We start from the raw sequence: 22,238 nt of genomic DNA on the forward strand, positions 1-22,238 counted from the left end.
TACACCGCATATAAAAGAGACGTTATATATGGATCAAGTTGTTTGAAAATATCAAATATTATTGTCAACAAGAAAAAACTAATAATAAATAAACAGTCGAAGACAATAACACATACTATTAACAAGATGCATCGGAATCACATCTTTTAATCATACCATATCCCCCAACTCCAAAACTGATTCCATCCACCCATTCATTTTATTTCCAGTCTCATTTCTGAATCTTTACACTGGAATCATGATTTCCAACTCTTTGAGCTTCCATCTCCATCATCGTCCCTACCACCATGATCATCGACATACCCTCTCAAAACAAAACCTCAATTCCCTTCCCTTTTCCCTTCCCCTTCCCCTTTCCAATGTATTCAATTCAATTCCAACCATCAAATCACCACTTTCCCTCCACAGAAAACCCCTCCTCTTCCGACCCATGTCATCCACTCTACCCGATTCCATTCCGGACTTCCAACCCGACCCAACTCTCATAAACGACGATCTCGCCCCAACGCCGGCGTCCCAACGAACTTATTCCGGTTGGGAAATGGCCAGTTTGTGGGTGGGTCTAGTGGTGGGTGTCCCGACATATTACCTCGCCGGCAGCCTTGTGGATCTCGGAATGTCTTGGTGGCAAGGAATATTGACGGTGGTTACAGCGAATATAATCACAGTTGTCGCTTTGGGATTAACCGGTCATCCAGGGACTAAGTACGGGATTCCGTTTCCGGTGCTTGCTAGATCGGCGTTCGGAATCCATGGTGCACATATTCCAACTCTACTTAGAGGTTTAGTAGCTTGTGGGTGGTATGGAATCGAGACATGGATCGGAGGTGAAGCAATCTTCTTACTCTTGCCCAAATCCATCAAGAATTCATCGCTTTCCAATTCCATTCCATGGCTCGGAACTTCCCCAATCGAGTTCGCTTGTTTTTTGGTCTTCTGGGTTGCGCAATTAGTGGTTGTAATCAAAGGAATGGATGGAATCAGGGAACTTGAAAAATATTCTGCCCCAATTTTGATTATTCTCACTTCGGCTTTACTCATTTGGGCTTATGTCAACGCCGGCGGATTTGGTCAAGTTCTCTCCATGTCTTCACGCCTGTCGTCGTCGGAATTCTGGTCGCTTTTTTTCCCGTCGTTGACTGCAAACGTAAGCTTTTGGGCGACATTAGCACTTAACATCCCTGATTTCACTCGTTACGCCAAGAGCCAAAAGGATCAAATCATCGGTCAAGCTGGACTACCGATTCTCATGGGTGCATTCACGTTCGTCGGTTTAGCAGTGACGGCATCGACGCAAGTCATCTTCGGACGTGTAATCTCGAACCCGATTGAATTATTGGGAAAAATCGGTGGGATTTCAACCATGATTCTCTCCATCATCGGAATCACGCTAGCCACCATCACAACCAACATTGCTGCCAACGTCGTAGCTCCGGCGAACGCCCTCGTGAACCTAAGTCCATCGTTGTTCACTTTCCGGCGAGGTGCGCTGTTGACTGCGTTGCTTGGAATTGCTTTCCAACCATGGCGACTTCTTCAATCGAGTGAAAGCTTTGTGTACACTTGGCTTGTGGGTTACTCTGCGTTAATGGGGCCGATTACAGGGATCATGTTGGCCGATTATTATCTCATCAAGAGCCGGAATCTTCAAATTAACGACTTGTATACGTTGAATCCTGTTGGGAATTACTTTTACTATAATGGGTACAATTTGGGAGCAATTGCAGCTCTCGTAATCGGGATTCTACCGGTGATTCCCGGGTTCTTGGAGAAGATAGGAGTCTTGAATTCAATTCCGGAGTTGTTAGTGATGATTTACAACAATGCTTGGTTTTTTGGGTTTTTTTCATCTGGTGTTGTTTACTGGGCCTTTTCAGGTTTGAAAGCAACAAAACAGATGTCAGATCCCTTTTTGCCCAGTACAAATTAAATTTTTTTTATAATTTATTTATGTATATTTTCTTTTAAATTAATATAGAAACCAATAATCATCTTGAAACACAAAATGCATAGAAATAGAAGAGACTGATGTTACAATGATTTGTACATTATGTATTAAAAATAGTATTAAAAACTTGTAAATCTTTCAAATACGTGTCTAGTGTTTGTTTAGGTTGTAAGGTATACATACCAGACTCATGGGGTGGTGCGGAGTTTACAAATAGCTACTGATGCATACATCATGACGTGGCGTGGTCGGATATACCTATGTTACTGTTATTTTCTTACAAAAAGTGTCCATATAATTGAATGTATTATGATTCAAAAAGCTTTCGGGTATAAGGTATAATTCAAGCGTTTACAATTCAAATATTAGTAATATTTTCTCATAAAAAGTTTTCATGTAGTTAAAGAATTTACAATTCAAATATAAAAATTGAAAAAATGTAGTTAAAGAATTTACAATTCAAATATAAAAATTGAAAAAATGGGTTATGTCGGAACAATAGTAATTATAATATGATTTTTTTTCTTTGATAACAATGATTGAAATTTTATAAAAGTGTGAACAAAGCATTTCCATCTTTAATCCATTCTTTTGTATTTGGAATTTAATAGTTGAAGAAATGAGTTATCGCATCAATAGTAATTGTTATATGATTTTTTTTTTTTTTGATAATAATGATTGAAATTTGGTAAAAGTTTGAACAAAGTCTTTCCAACTTTAAGCCATTCTTTTGTATGACTTAATGGAAGTATTTGAGACGCAAGAACAAGAGCCTAAATTCATTTTTTTATTTTTTTATTTTTTTATTTTTTATTATTATTTTTTTTTTGCCAATGTCTCTCTGGACGCCTTCTCTCTCTAAGTGTTTCTTTAGGGTTTTCTTTACTAAAATAAGACACAAAGCTCTTCAAGGTATACTCACGAAGAATAAACAAGATTATGTCTCTCCCAAATATATTGGCTCTAAAGTCAAATTTTTATATGCAAATTCTGTTCTTGGACTTGGAGGTTTTTGCGGTGTTTTCTATTATGATTTTTTTTTTTATCTAATACTTGATACTAATGTTTAGGAATGATAATTTATTGTCTATTTTTATCTATATCTTAGGGAGGAGGGAGTTATTCCTTCCGAATTCATTGAACTCACTGCCACATCAGTTTTCCTCTTTCATTTTTCTTCATCTTTTCCAACCCACAACATACATAAATCTTATATTTTTCAACCCACTCAACCCATTGAATTAAAAAAATACAAAACAATCATGGTAAAATCTTAAGTAGCAATAGAATTATCGTCGATACCACTCTCTCTCCAGCAGATTATTTAGTTGGTTTTACTATCTCACTTCATCGTTTCTCTCTACTTTCTCTCTCTCATTTTCTCTAGTACCATGTGTTTTAAAACTTGTACTTTAGTTGTTTTATATTTTTAATTGAGTGGGTTGAGTGTGTTGAGAACGATAGGATTTCCGTATGTTGTAGGTTAGGAAAGATGAAGAAAAATAAGAGACAAACATTAATGTGACAGTAGGTTCAGTGGGTTGGGAGGAATAACTTCCTCCTCCCTTATAAATAAGGTCAATCAAATAAATATTATTTAAGATAAACCATCTATCTTGAATCATATTTATTTAAAAATCTCAAACTCTTCAGCTTATGTTATTTGAATAATTATTTAATTGAGATATTTTGGCTATATAACAAACACTTCCTTCTATTCTTTTTACGTTTTCTTTATATCTACATATCTATCATCTATTAGATCGCATGGTGTGGGTGACGGGTTTCCCTTACTTTTTTCATGTCACGTCATCATTTCCCTCATTTTCTTTTCTCTCATTAAAACCCAAGGAAGGTGTGAGAAAACTACCCTCACTATTTTTTTATTTTTTAAAAAAAATATATTTCATACATATATAATACTCATTTTGTAGTGTATTTAAAACCATGAATTTTGATATATTTTTTATATTTTTTAATAGGTATATAATTTTATAAATATTAAAAAAGATATATATATAAAAAAAAAAAAAAAAAAAAAAAACTGGCCAATAGAAATAGGAAGAGAGTGCGGGACCCCCTCCTCCGCACCTCCTTCCAGCAGGCAATGTTTTAAAAACCGCTTTGAACGGCCGATCGAACCGGTTGGACCGGGAACCGGGAGAGGGAGCGGTTCAACTATCACCGGTTTTACATTGATTTCTAAACATGATTGAACCGGCCGATTTTTTGAAAAAACCAGTTGAACCGGTCAAAATAAACCGGTTGAACCGTTTAAACCAAATAAAAACACATGAAAAATAACCATTTACATAATAAACTTTGAAGATTTTTTTCAAATCTATTTAGTTTTCTTTAAATAAAAACATATGGTAAATATTATAAATTCTTTTGATGTGTTTTTATTCATCAAAAACTATATTTCGTTTCGGTATTATACTTTTTTTTTTTTTTTTTGACATATATGGATTGATGTAAAACACTAAAACTTATGGTTATGTGTTATTTTAATGTATTTGGATTCATCTACAACTTATTTTGATGTGTATTTTTAATGTTTGAACTTGTAAACATTAAATTCATAATTTCTATATGTACGTATGTGTAGGAAAATAGAAAAAATATGAAAAATATAAAAACCGGTTCACCTGGCGGTCGAACCGGTTAAACCGGTTGAACCGGAAACCGGTCACCATACCGGTTCAATTAAAAAACCGGTTTTTAAAATATTGTCCGCAGGTTGTTCCCCTCACCGACAGTGCGGTGTTCCGGTGAGAGGGAAGCCCTCCCGCACCTGTTTCCCGCTCCGCTCCACATAGCCTTATTATCATATTATCATATTATACTATACTAATAAAGAAGACATTTTTCTAATTACCTCATGCATTTAAAACCGTTAAACAAATTTTCAAACACCTAACGCATTTAAAACTCCCACACCTTTTCACCTTCAAGGTAATTGATCTTACATCAACACACTTTATATAACTAAGATGTTGAGGCTACGAATGAAACTACAGATGGTGAAAACTCTCTGTCTTTTCATATTCTCTAATGACTTTCCATATAAATCTTAATGATCGTAAGTAATTGCTTAAACATCAAACCCAAAACAAGCTATATAATAAACATGTGACTTTGGATGTATTTCCTCCAAATGCATCAACTTTAAAGAATGCAAAGTGACAGGAACAAATGTATTGAATTTATGTCATCCTCAACAGGTATCTGATGCAATTAATTGATCGTATTCGAAGCGGATGAACTCGGTGATATACCAATTCATTCTACAAAGAATAATAGAATATAATTTGATTAGATATTATTTTTTGATATATATGCAGGTATTTACTCCAAGTGCAGCAACTTGAAGATTTTTTCTTTAAAAAGAAGTAAAATTTCATGAACGAAAGTTGAATTTATGTCATCCTTGATAGGTATGTAATGCAATTTATTGATTGAAAAACATAGTCCAGAGACATTAAGGTTTAGAGTTTACACGGTGGCAGGGAATTGAAGTAGGCGATGGCTGCCAGAAATTACCTCGATCGTCCACACAACCGATGACATATCCCATACTAAACCATTCACAATTAGACCGAAATGCAAAAATGAAAGACAATAAAAGATGTTTCGGGTTTACAACGCCATTAATCTAACGAATTCGACCATCGTCTTTAGTCCAACGGAGGTTGAGAGACTTGAGGGATTGTCGGATACACGGATAGAGAAAATTCAAGAAAGAGAATTGAGAAAATGAAGGGTCAAACGTCTAATGTTCTCAATGCTCTCACAACTCACAAGTCAGAAATTAATTCACACACAAATCGATTAATTTTATTAGGAAAGTAGGAAAGGAAATTTACGTTTTATGATTTTAGCCATTTAGGAAACCCGGAAGGAATTAAATGGAAATTAATAAAAGTCTTAAGACTCGCGATTAAAATCAAAAAATTATATGTGTATGGTTTTATTACGGAAAGTGATTTGTACAAAACATTTTTTTCTCTATACACAACAAATTATGTTTTATAGGATTGTATTGTATAACATTTTAAAGTACGAACTCTTGTTATTTTATGTCATAGATTAATTTTTATTTTTTATAGTTTCTGAGAAAGCAAGAAGGTTTTTAATTTTTCTATTATAAATCGTTTGACTAAACTATACAAATGGTCCTTATGGTTTGTCGAAAACTGCCACTTTGGTCCAAAAAGGTTTGGACTAGCACCAGTGGTCCAAAACTTTCACTTTGTTGCGGTTTTGGTCCAATCTATTCTATTTTTTTTCAAAATGATGGATTTACCCATGTTAATATGATTTTATCTTTTTTCTTATTTGTTTTTCTGACTTTTAGATATAAAAAAAAATCAAGAAAATAAAAATAAAAATAAATTTCTCTCTCTCTCAAGTTGTCGTCTGCCTCCCACTTCTAAAACCTCAACACCATTAATCTTCTTTGGTTTTAGTGTGTGCATGTGTATGAAAATCAAAAAAAATTTGGCCTCAAACCATGAATATGTTCATCTCATCCCTCTTGCATCTGAACTTCAGCGTCTCTCCACTCCGCCACCATCACCTTCGTTCATCAAGTTGGAGATGTTCATAGCGACATTTGATTCAAATCCCTCATGTTGCTGATTCAAATCCACCGACGAACTGTGCTTCTTCATCTACCTTCTTCTTCATCTGCTACTCCCTCAGACATAGATCTAGGATGTTCATGGCGGCTTGGGTTTCATGGATGTCATTGTCGGAGATAGACGAAGCCACCGCCGCCTCTACAAACTCTAGCAAACTTAGATCTGGTGACGAACAAATCCACTGGTGGAGAAGATGATGGGTTGTAGGCTGTGATGGAGGGATAAGGGTGGATAAGATGATGAGTGGTGTTTGGTTGTGTCTGACAGTAGTATATTAGGGTTTGCAGAGCCGCTGCCATTGATTTGGCTAAAAATGGTGGGATTAGGGTTGATTTGGTTCAGAGTTCGAGTTCTTCGTGTAGCTGAGATCTCGTCGCTGTTTTTTCCGGTGCTTCCACCTTTACGACGAGCTCGAATTGGCTGTAAATCGATTTTAATGGCGGGTTGAAGCTGATTGGGTTTTGTATTCAGGTTATACCGATCTTTCTTACAATCAGATTTCAATGGAGAACCCAAATGTTGTCCAGTGGATCTTGTTAAATGGGTAATGTTTCTTGATCGGTGATGTTTCTTGATCTATCCCATACACACAAATCGATTACATATTTGTTTTCTGTTTTTTAGTTCTAGAAATAATTTTGGAGAACACATGATTTCATATTCGTTTTTTGGGTTTTTTTGGTGCTTCACATTCAATTTTAGGATTTTTGGTTTATTTAATTTTAGAAATGTTTCAGATTTATGAGTTTGTTTGTTTTGTATGTATGTATTTTTTTTTAAACTTTAGAATTATAGTGTGTTTTGGATTGTGTTTTGAGAGAGAGAGAGAGAGAGAGAGAGAGAGAGAGAGAGAGAGAGAGAGAGAGAGAGAGAGAGAGAGAGAGAGAGAGAGAGATTTTTTAATCATAAAAATATTTAAATAAATAAAAAAATTGAAAAAACAAAAATAAAATCATCATTACAAAAAAGTTTAAAGTAAATTGTACCAAACTCGCAACAAAATGAAAACTTTGGACCTCTGATGCTAGTCCAAACCTTTTTAAACCTAAGTGACAATTTTCATCTAATCACAGAGACCATTTGTACAGTTTAGTCAAATCTTTTTCATTAGTATTGATGGAAAAAGAATCAATAAACTGTTTTGTTTTTTATAAGGTTATTCAAATTAGTTTTAAATAATCGAACAAATAATTATTTATTGAAACTTATTATATGTGTAATGTAATTTATGTACTCATATTATCAATTTAAATGTTTGCAAATAACAAACAAATGTTCAAGTAACTCAATTTTATTTCCATAACAATGTAATAGGAGATGGTATAACCAGAACTTATAATGTACGGTACTAAATTCTCATTCAACAAATCTACTCTAATAAATGAAGGTTTTTTGCCACATGTCATCTTCTCCTTCATTTGGACACATAACATTTTCTTAAATTTTTAAATTTTCTAATTTTCACTAGTCATTTTATTGTATTTTTCATTTTATTAAATTAAAATTTCACATTTAATATGTAAGATAATATATATGTAAAGTATTTATTAGAAATGATTTATATATGTAATGTATTCAATACATTAAAGTCTCATTAGTTTTAATAATTCAAAATTTTTTCTCATTTTTTATATAAATTCAAAATTTTCAAATTTTTAAAATTTCATATTTAATTTTTTTTAAAATAAACCCATGTAATACATGGGTCTCACACCTACTTTAAATATTATTCGGTAATCCATATGTCATAATAATTAATAACAAACAACTTTTAAAAAAAAAATGTATTATGATGAACTAGGATCTGGTATGATAAATTTATATTGTGTGGCTTTGTGGTTATGATTTTCTTTGACGTGAGGAGATGACTTGCATACTAAACCACAATATATAGGAAAATATTTATAATTTATCTAATGAACTTACAATTTAAAGATATCGATAGAAAATAACTCTAAGATTAATAAGTTAAATGAAAAATACGTTTGTATGTCAACAATTTTACATTTATGCCGGCAATTTACATCTACCCACTACTAGAAACTTGACATTTAGCGACAGAATGAGCTAGGGATTCTATCCGTAGCTAATCAATGATGACTTACCAAGGGATCAACGATGGAATGCACGAATATTTCGACCAACATACTTATATATTTTAGAGATGTATTAACGAGGGATCATCGACTGATTGCTAAGAATTTATCGACAAAAATATTTCATCGTTAATCTATCTCAAATTAAAACCTCTTAGCGAGGGAACAATGACGGATTGCAAAGAACAATTTTACATTTATGCTCGCAAAAAATTGACGCCTCATTTTTTCATTCCCAACTTTTCTTCTTTTCTCGTTCCCTCTTTTTATTTTCATTCCTGCCGATTTCTTTCCCAAAGCCCTAATTGACCCTATGTCGACTCAAATCCCTCTCACATCCTCTTTGTCTTTCCAATCCATTCGTCTCCATTCCCCACTGACTCATCGTTGCCCTGCCATTGCCGTTAAATCGTATATTTTCTCTTCAGATCTCCTAGTATAACTGCTCAACAATATCCACATCCATCATAAACTCGAGAAAATTAATCTGAATTAGTCTTCATCAACTTCCAATTCTGGTTTCAAGTAGTGTGTAAACACCATTTCCATGTAGCTCTCTTACTTCTCTTTCATTTCTAGCTCAAATCACCACTCATTTTTATAAGCTCTACTTTCCTTAACTCCTTAATTTTGGTTTTCCTAGGGTTTTCTCGTTGTTTATATACATATTTTGTTTTTCCTATTACAATTTAAAATTTTTTGTTTCTGGATGAATTTGTATGAGTTTTTATTTTTTATTTTTAGTCAATGAGAAATTTTCATATTCATTATCATCTTAACTATAATTTCTACTTTCTGATAATTGTAATATTCTTGATTATATACATTAGCATATGGATTCATTTCTAGATTTGAACCAATATGCATTTGGTACCGTGTGTAGGTATTTGACAAGGGGCTCAAATTCAAAACGGCAACAATCATGAGTTCCAGGGTATGTATTTTTGTTCCAATACTCTTCTTTTCTCTATTCTTTTCTTCTTTGCAGGATCCATGTTTGACTTTTCGGTCAAGGATATAGTAATTGAGTTAGAGATTTGTTCATGTCTATGATATCTAAAGAGTTAATATCCTAAATATAGTCCATAGAAAGAAGTTAGCATTCGAGTATCTAATTATATGAATAATATCTAATGTGACCGGTAGGAATTTGGTTCCGTGTTTCAGGATCTAATTATAAGTGCAGTTATAGATTTAAGCATTCATGTAGTGGACAGTGGAAGGAATTGTATTCGAGGAAAGGTATCAAAATGTTTATGTATTTTAAGCAACCGTTGTTATATAAAGTTATATATTGATGTTCCAAAGCGTCATAATATATGTGTCTTTGGTAATTTCTTACGGATTTCATCTTAGCTTGACTCAACTAGTTTGCTAAAAAGATGTCTTGTCATGCCTAATTCAGGTCTTCTTTGTTTTCACACTTTATGTTGCTTCAAAATACAATGCCCATATGAAGGTACATATTCCTTTCTCCTGGTGAAATTAAATTTAATTTCTTTTAATCATGCATTGTAACTAATTGTTATATCCAAGCATACATAGTTAGGAGCAAGAAATCGAAAAGATGCTACACGATGGATAAATTCTTTTTAAGGATTATCTCATGAAAAGGTACAAATTGCTTAGCATTCAAAACACACAACCAAATTTCTATTGCTAATGACTAATTTGCTCTAATCAATGTGGGCGAACCACAATCCAGGAAACTTTTTGGTTGTCATAGGTATGAACAACATTCGTATTCTAGGTGCTTTAAACAACTATCCTTAGCATAACCACTTGCGATGTGCAAGTCAAATTATTCTGGTATAATGTTTAATAAGAATGATGTTGATTCCATCCTCTTTTTAGCCTCAATCGTTGATCCTAGAACTGCTGACATATATGAACCATCATACTGGACAATCTTTGGTTGTCACAATAAACATTAGATAATGAAATGTATCTTCCATATGGCCAAATTAAATGCTTAAAATTATGTTTTTTTACTTCAGGTATCAGGCTATGTAAACAACCAATATATCAAAAAGATAATCATCAGGTTTGTAAAAAGATAATCCATGTTAAAAGGTGTTTTTTTTATGTATTCTAAATAGGTAGTTATCCTGTTTTAGCAGTTTTTAGTGTGATGGAAAGAACCCTATAGGTCATTTCCATACACTTTTGTCAAGTTCCTTTCGTTTGGAGATAACAATAGGGATCTTTTATTTTTGCAAGTTATTCTTTATCCTTTTGTATTTCATAACAGATGCCCCCCCCCCCCCCCCCCTCAAAAAGCATTAAGAAATTGTGTTAAGTGTAAGTCATGATGAATAATTACAATTACAGAAACATTAGTGGTAGTTATAAATTTAAAGGATATTATTGTAATTTTTCTGACAATCTTGTCCTTCTTTTTACAGGTGGAGGGTATGTGATCTTTCATGTAAATAAATAAATAAAAATATCCAGGTTAATGCATCATAATTCACATGCTTGGGGAGACGTATTGGTTTCTTCTTTACATAACTCTGTTTTTTTAATCTTTAATAGATAAAATTGTGTAGACTATACTGATGTCAAACTATGTATAGGAAAAATGGAGCCTTGTCATCTGATGATATGGCAGGTCAAATAACACTTGAAAATAATGGGAAAGTTCTAGACTTTTTCCCTGGTGAGGTGTCAACTGATCGCATTACTGCTATTCATGTTTGTTATAAATCACATTTTTTCTTTAGCATTTTAGATTTCATTGTAAATTTATAAAGATGTGTTCAGGAGGCTTATCGGGATATGGCATCTGCACTTTACGAGGCTAATGGAATTGACTATACTAACCCTGAAGAGGTCAGCAGAAAAAAGAAAACCAAAATACAAATAGCATTTTTTTTAAAAAAAATGAAAGTAAGAGGCTAGCTCAATCTTTTGCAGCTGGAGTTGTTGGTTGCAACACTGATGGATCTTAATGCAATGGATGGTAAATGGAGTGTGTCATTATTGACAATGTGTTCAACTTCTCCTGGTGCCAAAAGAAGGTACATATTTTCATACAAAAAGACTAAAACATGTTTCTTCAATGAGGAAGGTATTTAAGTCATTTGAACAATCTGTTGTGTCATGTCTTGACAAATAGTGACATTACTGCAGAAAAGCATTGGCTAATGCTTTGTTAGTTGCACCATCGATGTGGACCCTTGGCAATGTAGGCATGGGAGCCTTACAGGTAACTAGTTTTATTTTTATGAGGAAAGGGTATCTTAGACATTTAAGTGATGGGGGATAGAAAACTGTGTTTTTATAAAATATTAGAGTTTAGGATAGTGATAGCTTTGATGTCGGGTACTTTTTAAGTTTTATAAAATGATATTTCATGATATAAACTTTAAAATATGTGCATATTTTTTTTTTCATATTTGTCAGCATTTGATTTCCAAAGCTCTTAGTTGGTACCAACAACTATATTTATAAGGTTGGTTGCATGTGATCAAAAAAGGGCCAATGGCATCGGAGACCATGAAGGTTAGTTTTGTAATTTTTTTCCTAATTAAAAATTATGCATCCATATTTATAAATGCTTAATGTGCTATTAGTTTTTTCATATATTTTTTGGTCGGAATCGGAATTCATTTCCATTCTGGTCCTATATTTAGTTTAGTTTCAAATGAGTAGACAATAATGTCATTCATCAACACAAAAGCATGCTTCCAACAAACACCATCTCCTTCCATTGCAGGAAAAAGTAAGTAGAACTTGGTTCTTCTAATTCCATGGAATTTAACGGGAATCGGAATCCAGTTCCATTATGATCCTTCTTTCGGATGCAAGATATGAAGCAATGTGGGAATGAAAAATATGAGACGAAATTGAGATTATGGTACATTATACATGGAAATAAATATCAATCAATATTAAACTTTGATATTTGATGATTTTGATCGTTTTGGTAAACATTGATATTTGATGTTTTTGGATGTTTTGTTAAACTTTGATAGTTGATTTTGGTATTTTAATATTAGTGTTTGGTTTTGGATTGTATAATTATTTGATTCCTTTGATATTAATTTGTTATTGTTTAGTTTGGGATTGTATAATTATTTGATGTTTTTAGTATTTTTTGTTTTAGATTTGTAATAAAAAAATTAAATATATATATTTGCGAGGAATTAGCGACGGAAACAAAAAATATCACATATAAAATTTGCTAGGGATCAGCGACGGAATATAAAAAGACACATATAGAGGTTTATAAGGGATTAGTGACGAAATATTTTAGTTGCTAATGTCCTAAATAATGGTATTGAAGGACCAATTTTCGATGGATATTCCGTTGCTAAAGTCGTCGCAAGGAAAAACAAGTCTGTCGCTAAATCTCTCGCTATGTCATTACCCACGTTTTATTTGGCTATGGAGTAAGTCCATCTCAGATCCGTCGCAAAATAGCTTTAGTGACGGAATAGTGACAGATTCATCCGTCGCAAAAACCCATGTTTCTAATAGTGACCGTTGAGATAATATGATTATAACATAAATGTATTTTATTGTATGAATCAAAATGATTATAATCTTTGTAATAACTTATAATAAAATTCTTATTTTATAGTTACTGGTTATAACAATAATCAATATTTAAGAACATATATGATATATCTCTTAATATTATAACCATATGTTAATATTATGCGCAACGCGTGAATATTCGCCTAATTTACATCTATATCTATCTATCATATCATACTATATTATAAATGAAATATTTTTCCTTTCACCACATTCATTTGAAACTCCCATGCATTTTTCATTTCACCACATTCATTTGAAACTCCCATGACTTTTCAATTTCTTTCAAATAATAATTATAAGTTGGTTAATAAAGTTAAATAAATATCAAACCTAAAGTGTAATCATATATAAACTAAATTTCAATATTAAAATAATATCTTTACTTCTACTTATAAAGTTATGTTTTTTAACTTTTAACATATTATACTTAATTTATTAGTTTTAATATATTGTTGGATGTAAACCATTATCATTTTAAAGATACAATTTTGGAACAATTTGTATAAAATACTTAAATTATTAATTTAAATATAACATTATATGGTCAACTTAAACATAAATTTTAGCTTAACCTAAAGAACCTAAAAATGTTTTGTAAATAGTTAAAATTGATAAATTATAGTGTATTTCTAATAATGATTATAAGTTGGTTAATAAGGTTAAATAAATATCAAACCTAAAGTGTAATCATAAATAAACTAAATTTCAATTTTAAAATAATATCTTTACTTCTACTTATAAAGTTATATCTATAACTTTTAACAGATTATACTTAATTTATTAGATTTAAAATATTTTTGTATATAAATAATGATCAGTTTAAATATAACATTACATTGTCATCTTAAATATAAATTTCAGTTCCACTTAAAAACCAAAGCATATTTTGTAAATAGTTAAAAGTGACAAATTGTAGTGATAAATGAAAAAACTAAATTGTAATATCTATTTAACTAAAATATTTTCAAAATATATTTTTATAATCGTTAAAAGTTTCAAATAAGTACTTTAAACTAACTTACAATAAATAGTTAAAAACAATTTTATATAAATGATTATATTGTTAACTTTAAAATCAAAAAATAATGTTTGACGTTTTAAATAATTATAATAATAGAAATTAAAACATTAAACAAATAAATTTTAAAAAATTAATTAACAATAACAACAATTATAAATAACATTAAATCATATATTATATTTAATTTTATTCATGTGTAACTCGCGGGTAGAAGTCATTCAAACGATTGATATTATGCAGTTATATTAGATGTATATATTATCATATAATTCAAAATAATCAATATACTATATCAATTTAGTATATGCATTATTATATCAAATTTAACAACAACGTTATTGTTATATTTAAAAAAACATATATTTGTAAAGACTTAAACTATATAGGTGTTTCTGCGCAACGCGCAGACATTCGCCTAGTATATCTTATAAAGCTAGCATTTTTCCTTGAACCTCATGCATTTGAAACTGCTAAGCAATGGCGAATCCCGAATTCAAACTCACGGGTGTCCAATTTAAATGCAGACAAAACTAAAAGATCAAAAAAGTTATATTTATGAGGCGTTTTGTCAAAACTACGAAATATAGTTCTAATCAGCGACAAACACATGAATGTCTAACCTATTTTACAATTTTAAATTTCATTTGGGAAAACTAATTGTTTAACAATAATAGACTTTCAAATATCGATAGATTAATGATAAAAGAAACTATAAAGAAACTACATAATGTTTTCTACGTAATAATTAAAATAGATATGTAATGGTTGATGTCTATAGGAATAGGTAATAGGTAAATTGGTATCAGTAAAAGTAAGGTTAGTGTACCTTACTTGTAGCCTTACCTTTTCAGATTATGAGATAGCATGCAAAAATTAATAATTTCTCTAGCTTTTCGATTAGTAAGAGAAATCATAAAACTTCTTTGGCCACTTTTCAAGATCAACGACCAGAGAAGGAAGAAGAATTGGAGAAGTAGTTGTCATTATTAAGTACAAAAGGTATGGCGATAACAGATAAACCAATAAAGCATGATTTACTGTTCCGAAAACTCCAAATCAACGAGTAGGGGATAACGACGGCTGCCGGATCCAAAGAGCAACCAAAGGAATAACATATGCTTCTTGTTCTTATTAGGGTTTTTGGCTTTCTTTTTAGACTTCATTTTTCCTTTTTTTTTTTTATCTCAGAATTTTGTAATAAATGTTGTGGATCTAAGTTTGATCCGAAAATTATGAGATTGGTTTCTTTTGTGTTACCGGGCTTTCTTAACTTATATACTTCCTTCACTATTCCTTTTTTCACTTTTGATTCAATCCAAAATTACAAAGGGTGTCCGTGTAAAAATTTGAAGGGTGTCCATTTGATATATCTAATATAATCTCTAAAAGAAATTTCAAAGAAAGGGGTGTCCATGGACATCCTTGATTAAATTGTAGAGTCGCCCGTGCTCCTAAGACCATTTTTTCTTAAACCTCATGCATTTGAAACACCCAAGACTATTCAACTTATACAAATTAATTTATGATTAATTGAAATATTATGATTTGTAACTCTTAAAACTCTTCAAATCATGCTATTTAATTGATGACTTAAATGGAATATTTAGCCTATATAAGAAATTTGTAGATTATATATTGCATGTATGTCAACACAAAATGATAGATTATATTTGTAGGTTTTAAGAGTTATATGAGTGTTTTCATGGATGTAAGAAAGCAATTGCAACTTTTCCAAATATAAATTCATGTAACTCAAATTAGGTGCATGTAAAGTTTTAAATATTAACCAAGGTTCAAATTTAGGTATGTTTGTAAAGGTATACTTGAGATCATTTTTTATGTTTATGTGTTTTTCATCTTTCTATAATTACCAAGATGAGGAAGTGAGATTGATAATTACTTCTCATGAGCTTTTGGTAAATCAACCATCAAGCTATTTATAAGTTAAGAGCAATTAACTTTGTTGACATGTATGTATCTTTATGTTCTCTCTCTCTCTCTCTCTCTCTCTCTCTCCCTCCCTCCCTCCCTCTCTCTCTCTCTCTCTCTCTCTCTTTGTTTTTATGTTAAGAATAAATATTTTATGTATAAGAGAACATTATTCAACATGTATTCTATGCTATGTATATACTATGTTAGTTTCTATCACTTATTTTGTAAATAACATCGATGTAGTTTTTTATAATTGATTTTGATGAAAGGATTTTACAATTATTATTCCAAATTGTTGGTGATAATGATGAATTAGAACGAACGGTTTTTAATATGATATGACTTTATTGTTGAGAACCAATAATTATGTGTGTTATAAAAATGAATTCTTTATGTTCTATCAAAACTTATATGGAAGTACCCAATTTTAAATGTTTTTATAGTAATAAAAATAAATTATCTTATTACAATTACCAATTTCCTTTTTTCTTATTGGTTCTTTATCGTAAAAGAAAAGTAAAATAAATAAAATACTAATATTTTCATAACAAAATATAAGTGATCAAAATATACCTCAAATATAACACTCCTCCTCCTATAACCCACTCTTAACATATTTTTTTTAAGATTGGTCGCAGCACATAACAATTACTATAGTTTTGAAATTCAAATTATCAATTTATTTGGACTATTCATTCTCTTCTAATATTTCATAGCTTTAAAGAAAAAAAATGAAAGTACAATAAAAGAGTATGATAGTTTTTTCTAAATATAATAATGAAAATTTTCAAATAAGTAGTTTTTAATCAGTAAAAAGTAATAATTGTTTAAAATAACATAAAACTAAAGAATAGATTATATTATATTAATAAATTATTGTTATTTGAAATAATAATAATAATAATAATAATAATAATAATAATAACAATAATAATAATAATATAGGAAATAAAAAATTTTCAAATAAATTATTTATAAATTAGTTAACAATAAATATATTTTAAAATAATTTTAAATCAAAAACTTAATTCAATTTGATTCAAACATAAGTTTTTATATCTTTCTTATCGTATACTTAAAATTATTATAATATTAGTTACAACTTAGTATACAAATTATTATTTTAATGATAAAGAATTATAATATTATTTTTATAACATATAATTGTTAATATTTATATTACATTATTGGACACAAATTAAGAGTTTAAAACTCCCACGAGAACTTAATAGAGCTTTTTATTTAAATGCAATTATAATTTCAAATTTAATGTAATTTGTCTTTATATTTTCCACTAAATTCAAAAGTTTTTTAAAGCTATGGTTATTAATGTGCAATGTTTTTTTTTTAATTTCCACTTATTTATTTTACCAATTTTAGCTATATATATTAGTAGTATATAAGTAAGTTTTGATTAAAAAATCATATGTTTTAAAAGATTTGTGATTCAAAATAAAAGAGTTGAAAAAAAAAGTTTTGTTGTATCAATGGTTCTTTCAACACAAATTTTTTATAACAATGTTTTCTATATATCAAATATATGTTGAGTTCTAAATATTCATGTTGAATCATTTATAAGTGTTTAATAAGTTTTGTTGGATGAAAATGTTATAATGTTGTGTTGTTTTTATTTTATTAAAAGCTATAGTGTTTTTCATACTATTTGTTATTTAGTTTATATACAAACCGACATACGTTTTATACATAATTTCCACAACTTAAAACGTTCTATAAAATCATAAAAAGTTGTATTATTTATTTTTTCATACTACTTTGTTTTTTTATACATAAGAATCAATATATGTCTGATATATAATTTCACAACATAAAACGGGCTATAAAATCATGAATTAATAAGGGAAATAACTAATGATATGAATTTATTAAAATTAATAAAACTAATATGTTAACTATAGAGTTGGTTTTGCTGTTGACATTGGTTTTACATGTATAAATTTTAAATAAGAATTTGTTAAATGTTATTATTTTAATTAAATAATTATATTCACGCGCAACGCGCGGGGGATTCGACTAGTATACTTATAAAGGAATCATATTTATTTTCACCACATTCATTTGAAACTCTCATGACTTTCCAATTTCTTTTTAATAATGAATATAAGTTGGTTATTAAAGTTAAATAAATATCAAACCTAAAATATAATCATATATAAACTAAATTTCAATATTAAAATAATATCTTTACTTTTACTTATAAAGTTATGGCTTTAACTTTTAACATATTATACTTAATTTATTAGTTTTAAAATGTTGTTGTATGTAGACCATTATCAATTTAAAGCTATGATTTCCTAACAGTTTGGATAATATACTTAAATTGTTAATTTAAATATAACATTACATGGTCAACTTATAAAGTTTAGTTCAACTTAAACAACCTAAAGAATATTTTGTGAATAGTTAAGAGTGATAAATTGTAGTGTCTTTCTAATAATGATTATAAGTTGGTTAATAAGGTTAAATAAATATCAAACCTAAAGTGTAATCTTAAATAAACTAAATTTCAATCTTAAAACAATATCTTACTTCTACTTACAAAGTTATTTCTTTAACTTTTAACATATTATACTTAATCTATTAGATTTAATATGTTGCTGCATGTAAACGGTTACCAGTTTAAAACTACAACTTTTGAACAATTTGTATAAAATACTTAAATTGTTAATTTAAATATAAAATAACATGGTCACCTTAAATATTGTAACATCAGGAATCTATAAGGTCAATAATGGAAATAAATTCCCTTTTTAGGGGACAACTCATCGAGTTTGTGAAGGGAACTCGACGAGTTGGATGCTGTTTGAGAAACCCTAATTTTTGGGTTTTGCACCCTATTTAAACACCTTAAGTTCCAGGTGGTGGCCTCATTCCCAGCCTCCATAGCCCCTTGTGGGTGTGTTGGAAGCTCATTGAAGGGAAGAAAAGCTTGGTGCAAGGTGGTGGTTCAAGTAGGAGCTTTCAGATCTTGATTCTCTATTTCATTTCCAGCACATCTTGGGTATAAAGTTTCAACCTTGCTTAATATTTTCTTAGATCTCTTATTTGGTTAAATTACATGCTTTCAGCCATAGATGGGTGATTGTTGGGGAAGTAGAAGTTCCAAGTGCTTATTCTTCTAGATCTATGATCTTCATGAGTTCTTTTGGCATAATGGTGCCAACTTTATGGTCTTAAGGACTTCATGCATCTATTAAGCTCTTCTTTTGGTCTCTTATGAGCTTTTGAACCTCTCCTAGCCATGCTAGAGTGTAAACTTGGAAGCTTTATGTGACCAGTCATCCTTAATGGTCCATATTTGTATTTTCGGCTTTGACTTGGTGGTTAACTCATTATTGATTAAGCCCTTAACCTTTTAAGCCTAGGATTTGGGTTTTGATCCCACTTGGTTGGTCCCTAGGGGAAAAGTTAGAAACTTTACCCTTCTAGACGCTATTTCAGTTATCATCTGAGTGGGGAAACTGTTAGTTTCGATTATGGTAGCTTAATGGGTTAAGATGTTTGGTTCTTGATGAACTCGACGGGTTTTTGGGTGAACTCGGCGAGTTGGATCGGCTCTTCTTAATTTTGCAGTTTGATGAAGGAAACTCAACGAATTGGAGGGAAAATCGGCGAGTTAGGTCAACTTAGGCTGTTGACTTTGACTTTTGACTTATACCTTTGATCAAGTTTGTCCCAAGGGATGTTTGAAGCATTTTGAATTGTTAAATATGGGCTGAGGATAAGGCCCATATGGGATTGGGCCCAATTTGGAAAATTGGGCCAATAGTGGGCTTTTATGGATTTTGTGGTTTTGGATCATGTCGGGTTTTGGGCTTGGGCCATAGTTATGAGTCTTGTTGGGCCAGGGGTAAAATGATCATTTTACCGCAAGTATAGATTATGGATCATGGTATGGCACCTAATTGCGAATTGGGTGATATTTTGGTATTGTTAGCTCGGGAAGTTGTTAGGGCAGAAGCTAAAGATTTCTTGCGGTGAGCTTTAGCATTCGAGGTGAGTCTCCTCACCGTTCTATGGGTTGAAGGCACCAATGCCGGCCCATTTGATTTATCTATTATCGGAAGACCTGGGGGTTTTCCCTTGGCATTATGTATGAAAAACCAGGAGGCAGCTCCTGGCATATTGTATGCAAGACCAGAGTCTGAACTCTAGCAATTAATTAGTTAAGTAGTGTAGATTGTATGCTAGTTGTCTTTGTGATGCTTGCATGGAAGACCCAGAGGTGGCTCCTGACACTTGTCTATAAGACCTAGGGTTGTGGCCCCCGGTTTGGCAAGAAAGACCATAAGGCGGCTCGTGGCATAATAGAAAAGACTATGGATGACACATAACACCTTTATTAATTATGAATGTTATGTATGGCTCATGGTTATGTATGACATGTATGGATCGTTTGATATGTGTGGTTTTTGATATTTGGGGAACTCACTAAGCTTTGTGCTTACGGTTTTCAGTTTTGATTCAGGTACTCCAGTTTTCAAATGAAAGTGTAACACCTCGATTTCATAGGTGTGAAATTCAAGGGTTTCATGCAAATTATAGGACCTACTTGACGAGTAGGCTACTCCAACTCGTCGTGTAGGAGAGAGCAACCTACATGGATTTTTGAAGCAATCTCAATGAGTTGGAGGGGCCAACACGACGAGTTGAGGTTGTTTAGTGAAAACCCTAATTTCCAGGTTTTGCACCCTGTTTAAAGAACTTATAATCCATTGTAGCCTCCCTCATCGTCATTTCAACCAGAGAAAACCCTAGATCGAGCTTGGTACCCTCTTGGGTGTGTTTGAGAGCTTAAAAGGTGACCTTTGAGTATTTTTGAAAGGAGTCTTGAAGATTGAGAAGCTTGGATCAAGAATAAGGTTGTAGATCCATCACCTCCTGTATATTTGCGATCAAACTAAGGTATAAAGTTAATACCTTGACTGTTTATACTTATATCTTCTATTCAGAGTGTGTATGGACATTTTTGGGACATTATGGAGTCATTCTCGGGTTTGAGCTTGTAACAAGGACATGGCTTCAGATCTGGACTCCTATAGGCTCCTATGGTCATAAAGTCATCAACTTTATCAAGCTTTGTCCCTTCTCCATGCCCTAAACCCCCTTTTTGAGCTTAGTTTTGGGCGTTTTAGCCTTGTGAGGCCTTGTATGCACCTAAAGTTAGCAAATTTACATGATAACTTCATCCTAGGAGGTTAGATCTAAAGTTTGGAGCATTAGAATCAACTAGAATGAGCTTAATGTGTAATGGGTGAAGAACTCAATGAGTTGGGCATCCAAATCGACGAGTTGAGTCGGGTTTTCCCGTTTTTGGATTCATATTGAACTTAGCGAGTTGGTAAGACAACTTGACGAGTGGTTAGGTTTTTTCCCCGATCTTCTGGACACTGCAAGGACTCGACGAGTTGGCCAGCAACTCGACAAGTTGACTTGAGTTTTCGCGATTTACTGAGTTTTGAAGGAACTCGACGAGTTGACTATTGACTTTTCATTGACTTTAAGGTTCTGGTCTAGTTGTGGACTTTGGAGGCCGTGGAGGGGTAAAATAGTATTTCCCTTTTTCTGAGGTTATTAGAGAGACTTAGCCAAACGTTTTGAGGATGTTTGTCACACCCCCAAACCAGAACGGCAGAAACGTCTGGGGGCGGATGACTTCATGTACAATATCATAACAATTGAATAGTAGCGATCAAAGCATTACAACCATAGTATTGAAATTTAATAAGTTTACATTGTGTTCAAAACATTGTTTACATGATATAAAATGCATATGAAATAATAAATAACGTGATGCAAAGATGCCCCTTCCACCAAAAGCTTATGTGGTTACCTGTTTACTGATTTCCTGAGAATACAAGTGATTTTGAAAAGTGTCAAAAATTAAGTTGGTGAGTTCATAAGCGTTTTGTATGAGAAGAATTTTATAATTGTTTCATGTAAAATGATAGTGTATACTTCCAGAAAATCCAATATTTTCTTTATAACTAAGTTGTAAGTCTTAATCCAAAGACCAAAAATGTAAGTAATGCTAT

The 22,238-nt window shown here is 31.4% G+C and overlaps 2 protein-coding genes across 39 annotated transcripts; both read left to right on the top strand.

Annotated features, from left to right (window-relative positions):
- The first annotated feature begins 101 nt into the window (after positions 1 to 101).
- Positions 102 to 2,091, top strand: LOC111905504 (purine-uracil permease NCS1). Its single transcript, XM_023901185.3, has one exon. The coding sequence runs from the start codon at positions 239 to 241 to the stop codon at positions 1,928 to 1,930; it is 1,692 nt and encodes a 563-aa protein (XP_023756953.1). The 5' UTR covers positions 102 to 238; the 3' UTR covers positions 1,931 to 2,091.
- A 6,813-nt stretch (positions 2,092 to 8,904) lies between these two features.
- Positions 8,905 to 12,710, top strand: LOC111905502 (senescence-associated protein SPA15, chloroplastic). Of its 38 annotated transcripts, none has more exons than XR_008230170.1 (13): positions 8,906 to 9,236; positions 9,571 to 9,621; positions 9,855 to 9,929; positions 10,093 to 10,301; positions 10,393 to 10,413; positions 10,685 to 10,731; positions 11,093 to 11,141; positions 11,264 to 11,346; positions 11,451 to 11,519; positions 11,604 to 11,707; positions 11,820 to 11,895; positions 12,093 to 12,191; positions 12,406 to 12,710. XR_008230170.1 is itself a non-coding variant. In XM_042899041.2 (10 exons), exons 5-10 carry the CDS (start codon positions 11,162 to 11,164, stop codon positions 12,138 to 12,140), a joined length of 405 nt encoding a protein of 134 aa, XP_042754975.1. In that variant the 5' UTR covers positions 8,905 to 9,236; positions 9,571 to 9,621; positions 9,855 to 9,929; positions 10,093 to 10,731; positions 11,093 to 11,161; the 3' UTR covers positions 12,141 to 12,192. The 38 variants fall into 38 exon arrangements, 1 of the variants encoding a protein (XP_042754975.1); XR_008230165.1 differs by having other exon boundaries at positions 8,907 to 9,236; positions 10,093 to 10,146; positions 10,233 to 10,301; positions 11,093 to 11,346; XR_008230164.1 differs by having other exon boundaries at positions 10,093 to 10,496.
- Positions 12,711 to 22,238: the final 9,528 nt, after the last annotated feature.

This window comes from Lactuca sativa, chromosome 2 (assembly GCF_002870075.4).
Source record: "Lactuca sativa cultivar Salinas chromosome 2, Lsat_Salinas_v11, whole genome shotgun sequence".
In the NCBI taxonomy this organism is placed as follows: domain Eukaryota; kingdom Viridiplantae; phylum Streptophyta; class Magnoliopsida; order Asterales; family Asteraceae; genus Lactuca; species Lactuca sativa.

Bases quoted from the DNA above. Each gene is read 5' to 3' on its own strand.
- LOC111905502 (XM_042899041.2), top strand. From the start codon at position 11,162: ATGCTTGGGGAGACGTATTG. The intron at 11,352-11,450 runs GTGTCAACTGAT...AGATGTGTTCAG, and splicing joins TAGACTTTTTCCCTGGTGAG to GAGGCTTATCGGGATATGGC. The intron at 11,896-12,092 runs GTAACTAGTTTT...CATATTTGTCAG, and splicing joins TAGGCATGGGAGCCTTACAG to CATTTGATTTCCAAAGCTCT.
- LOC111905504 (XM_023901185.3), top strand. From the start codon at position 239: ATGATTTCCAACTCTTTGAGCTTCCATCTCCATCATCGTCCCTACCAC.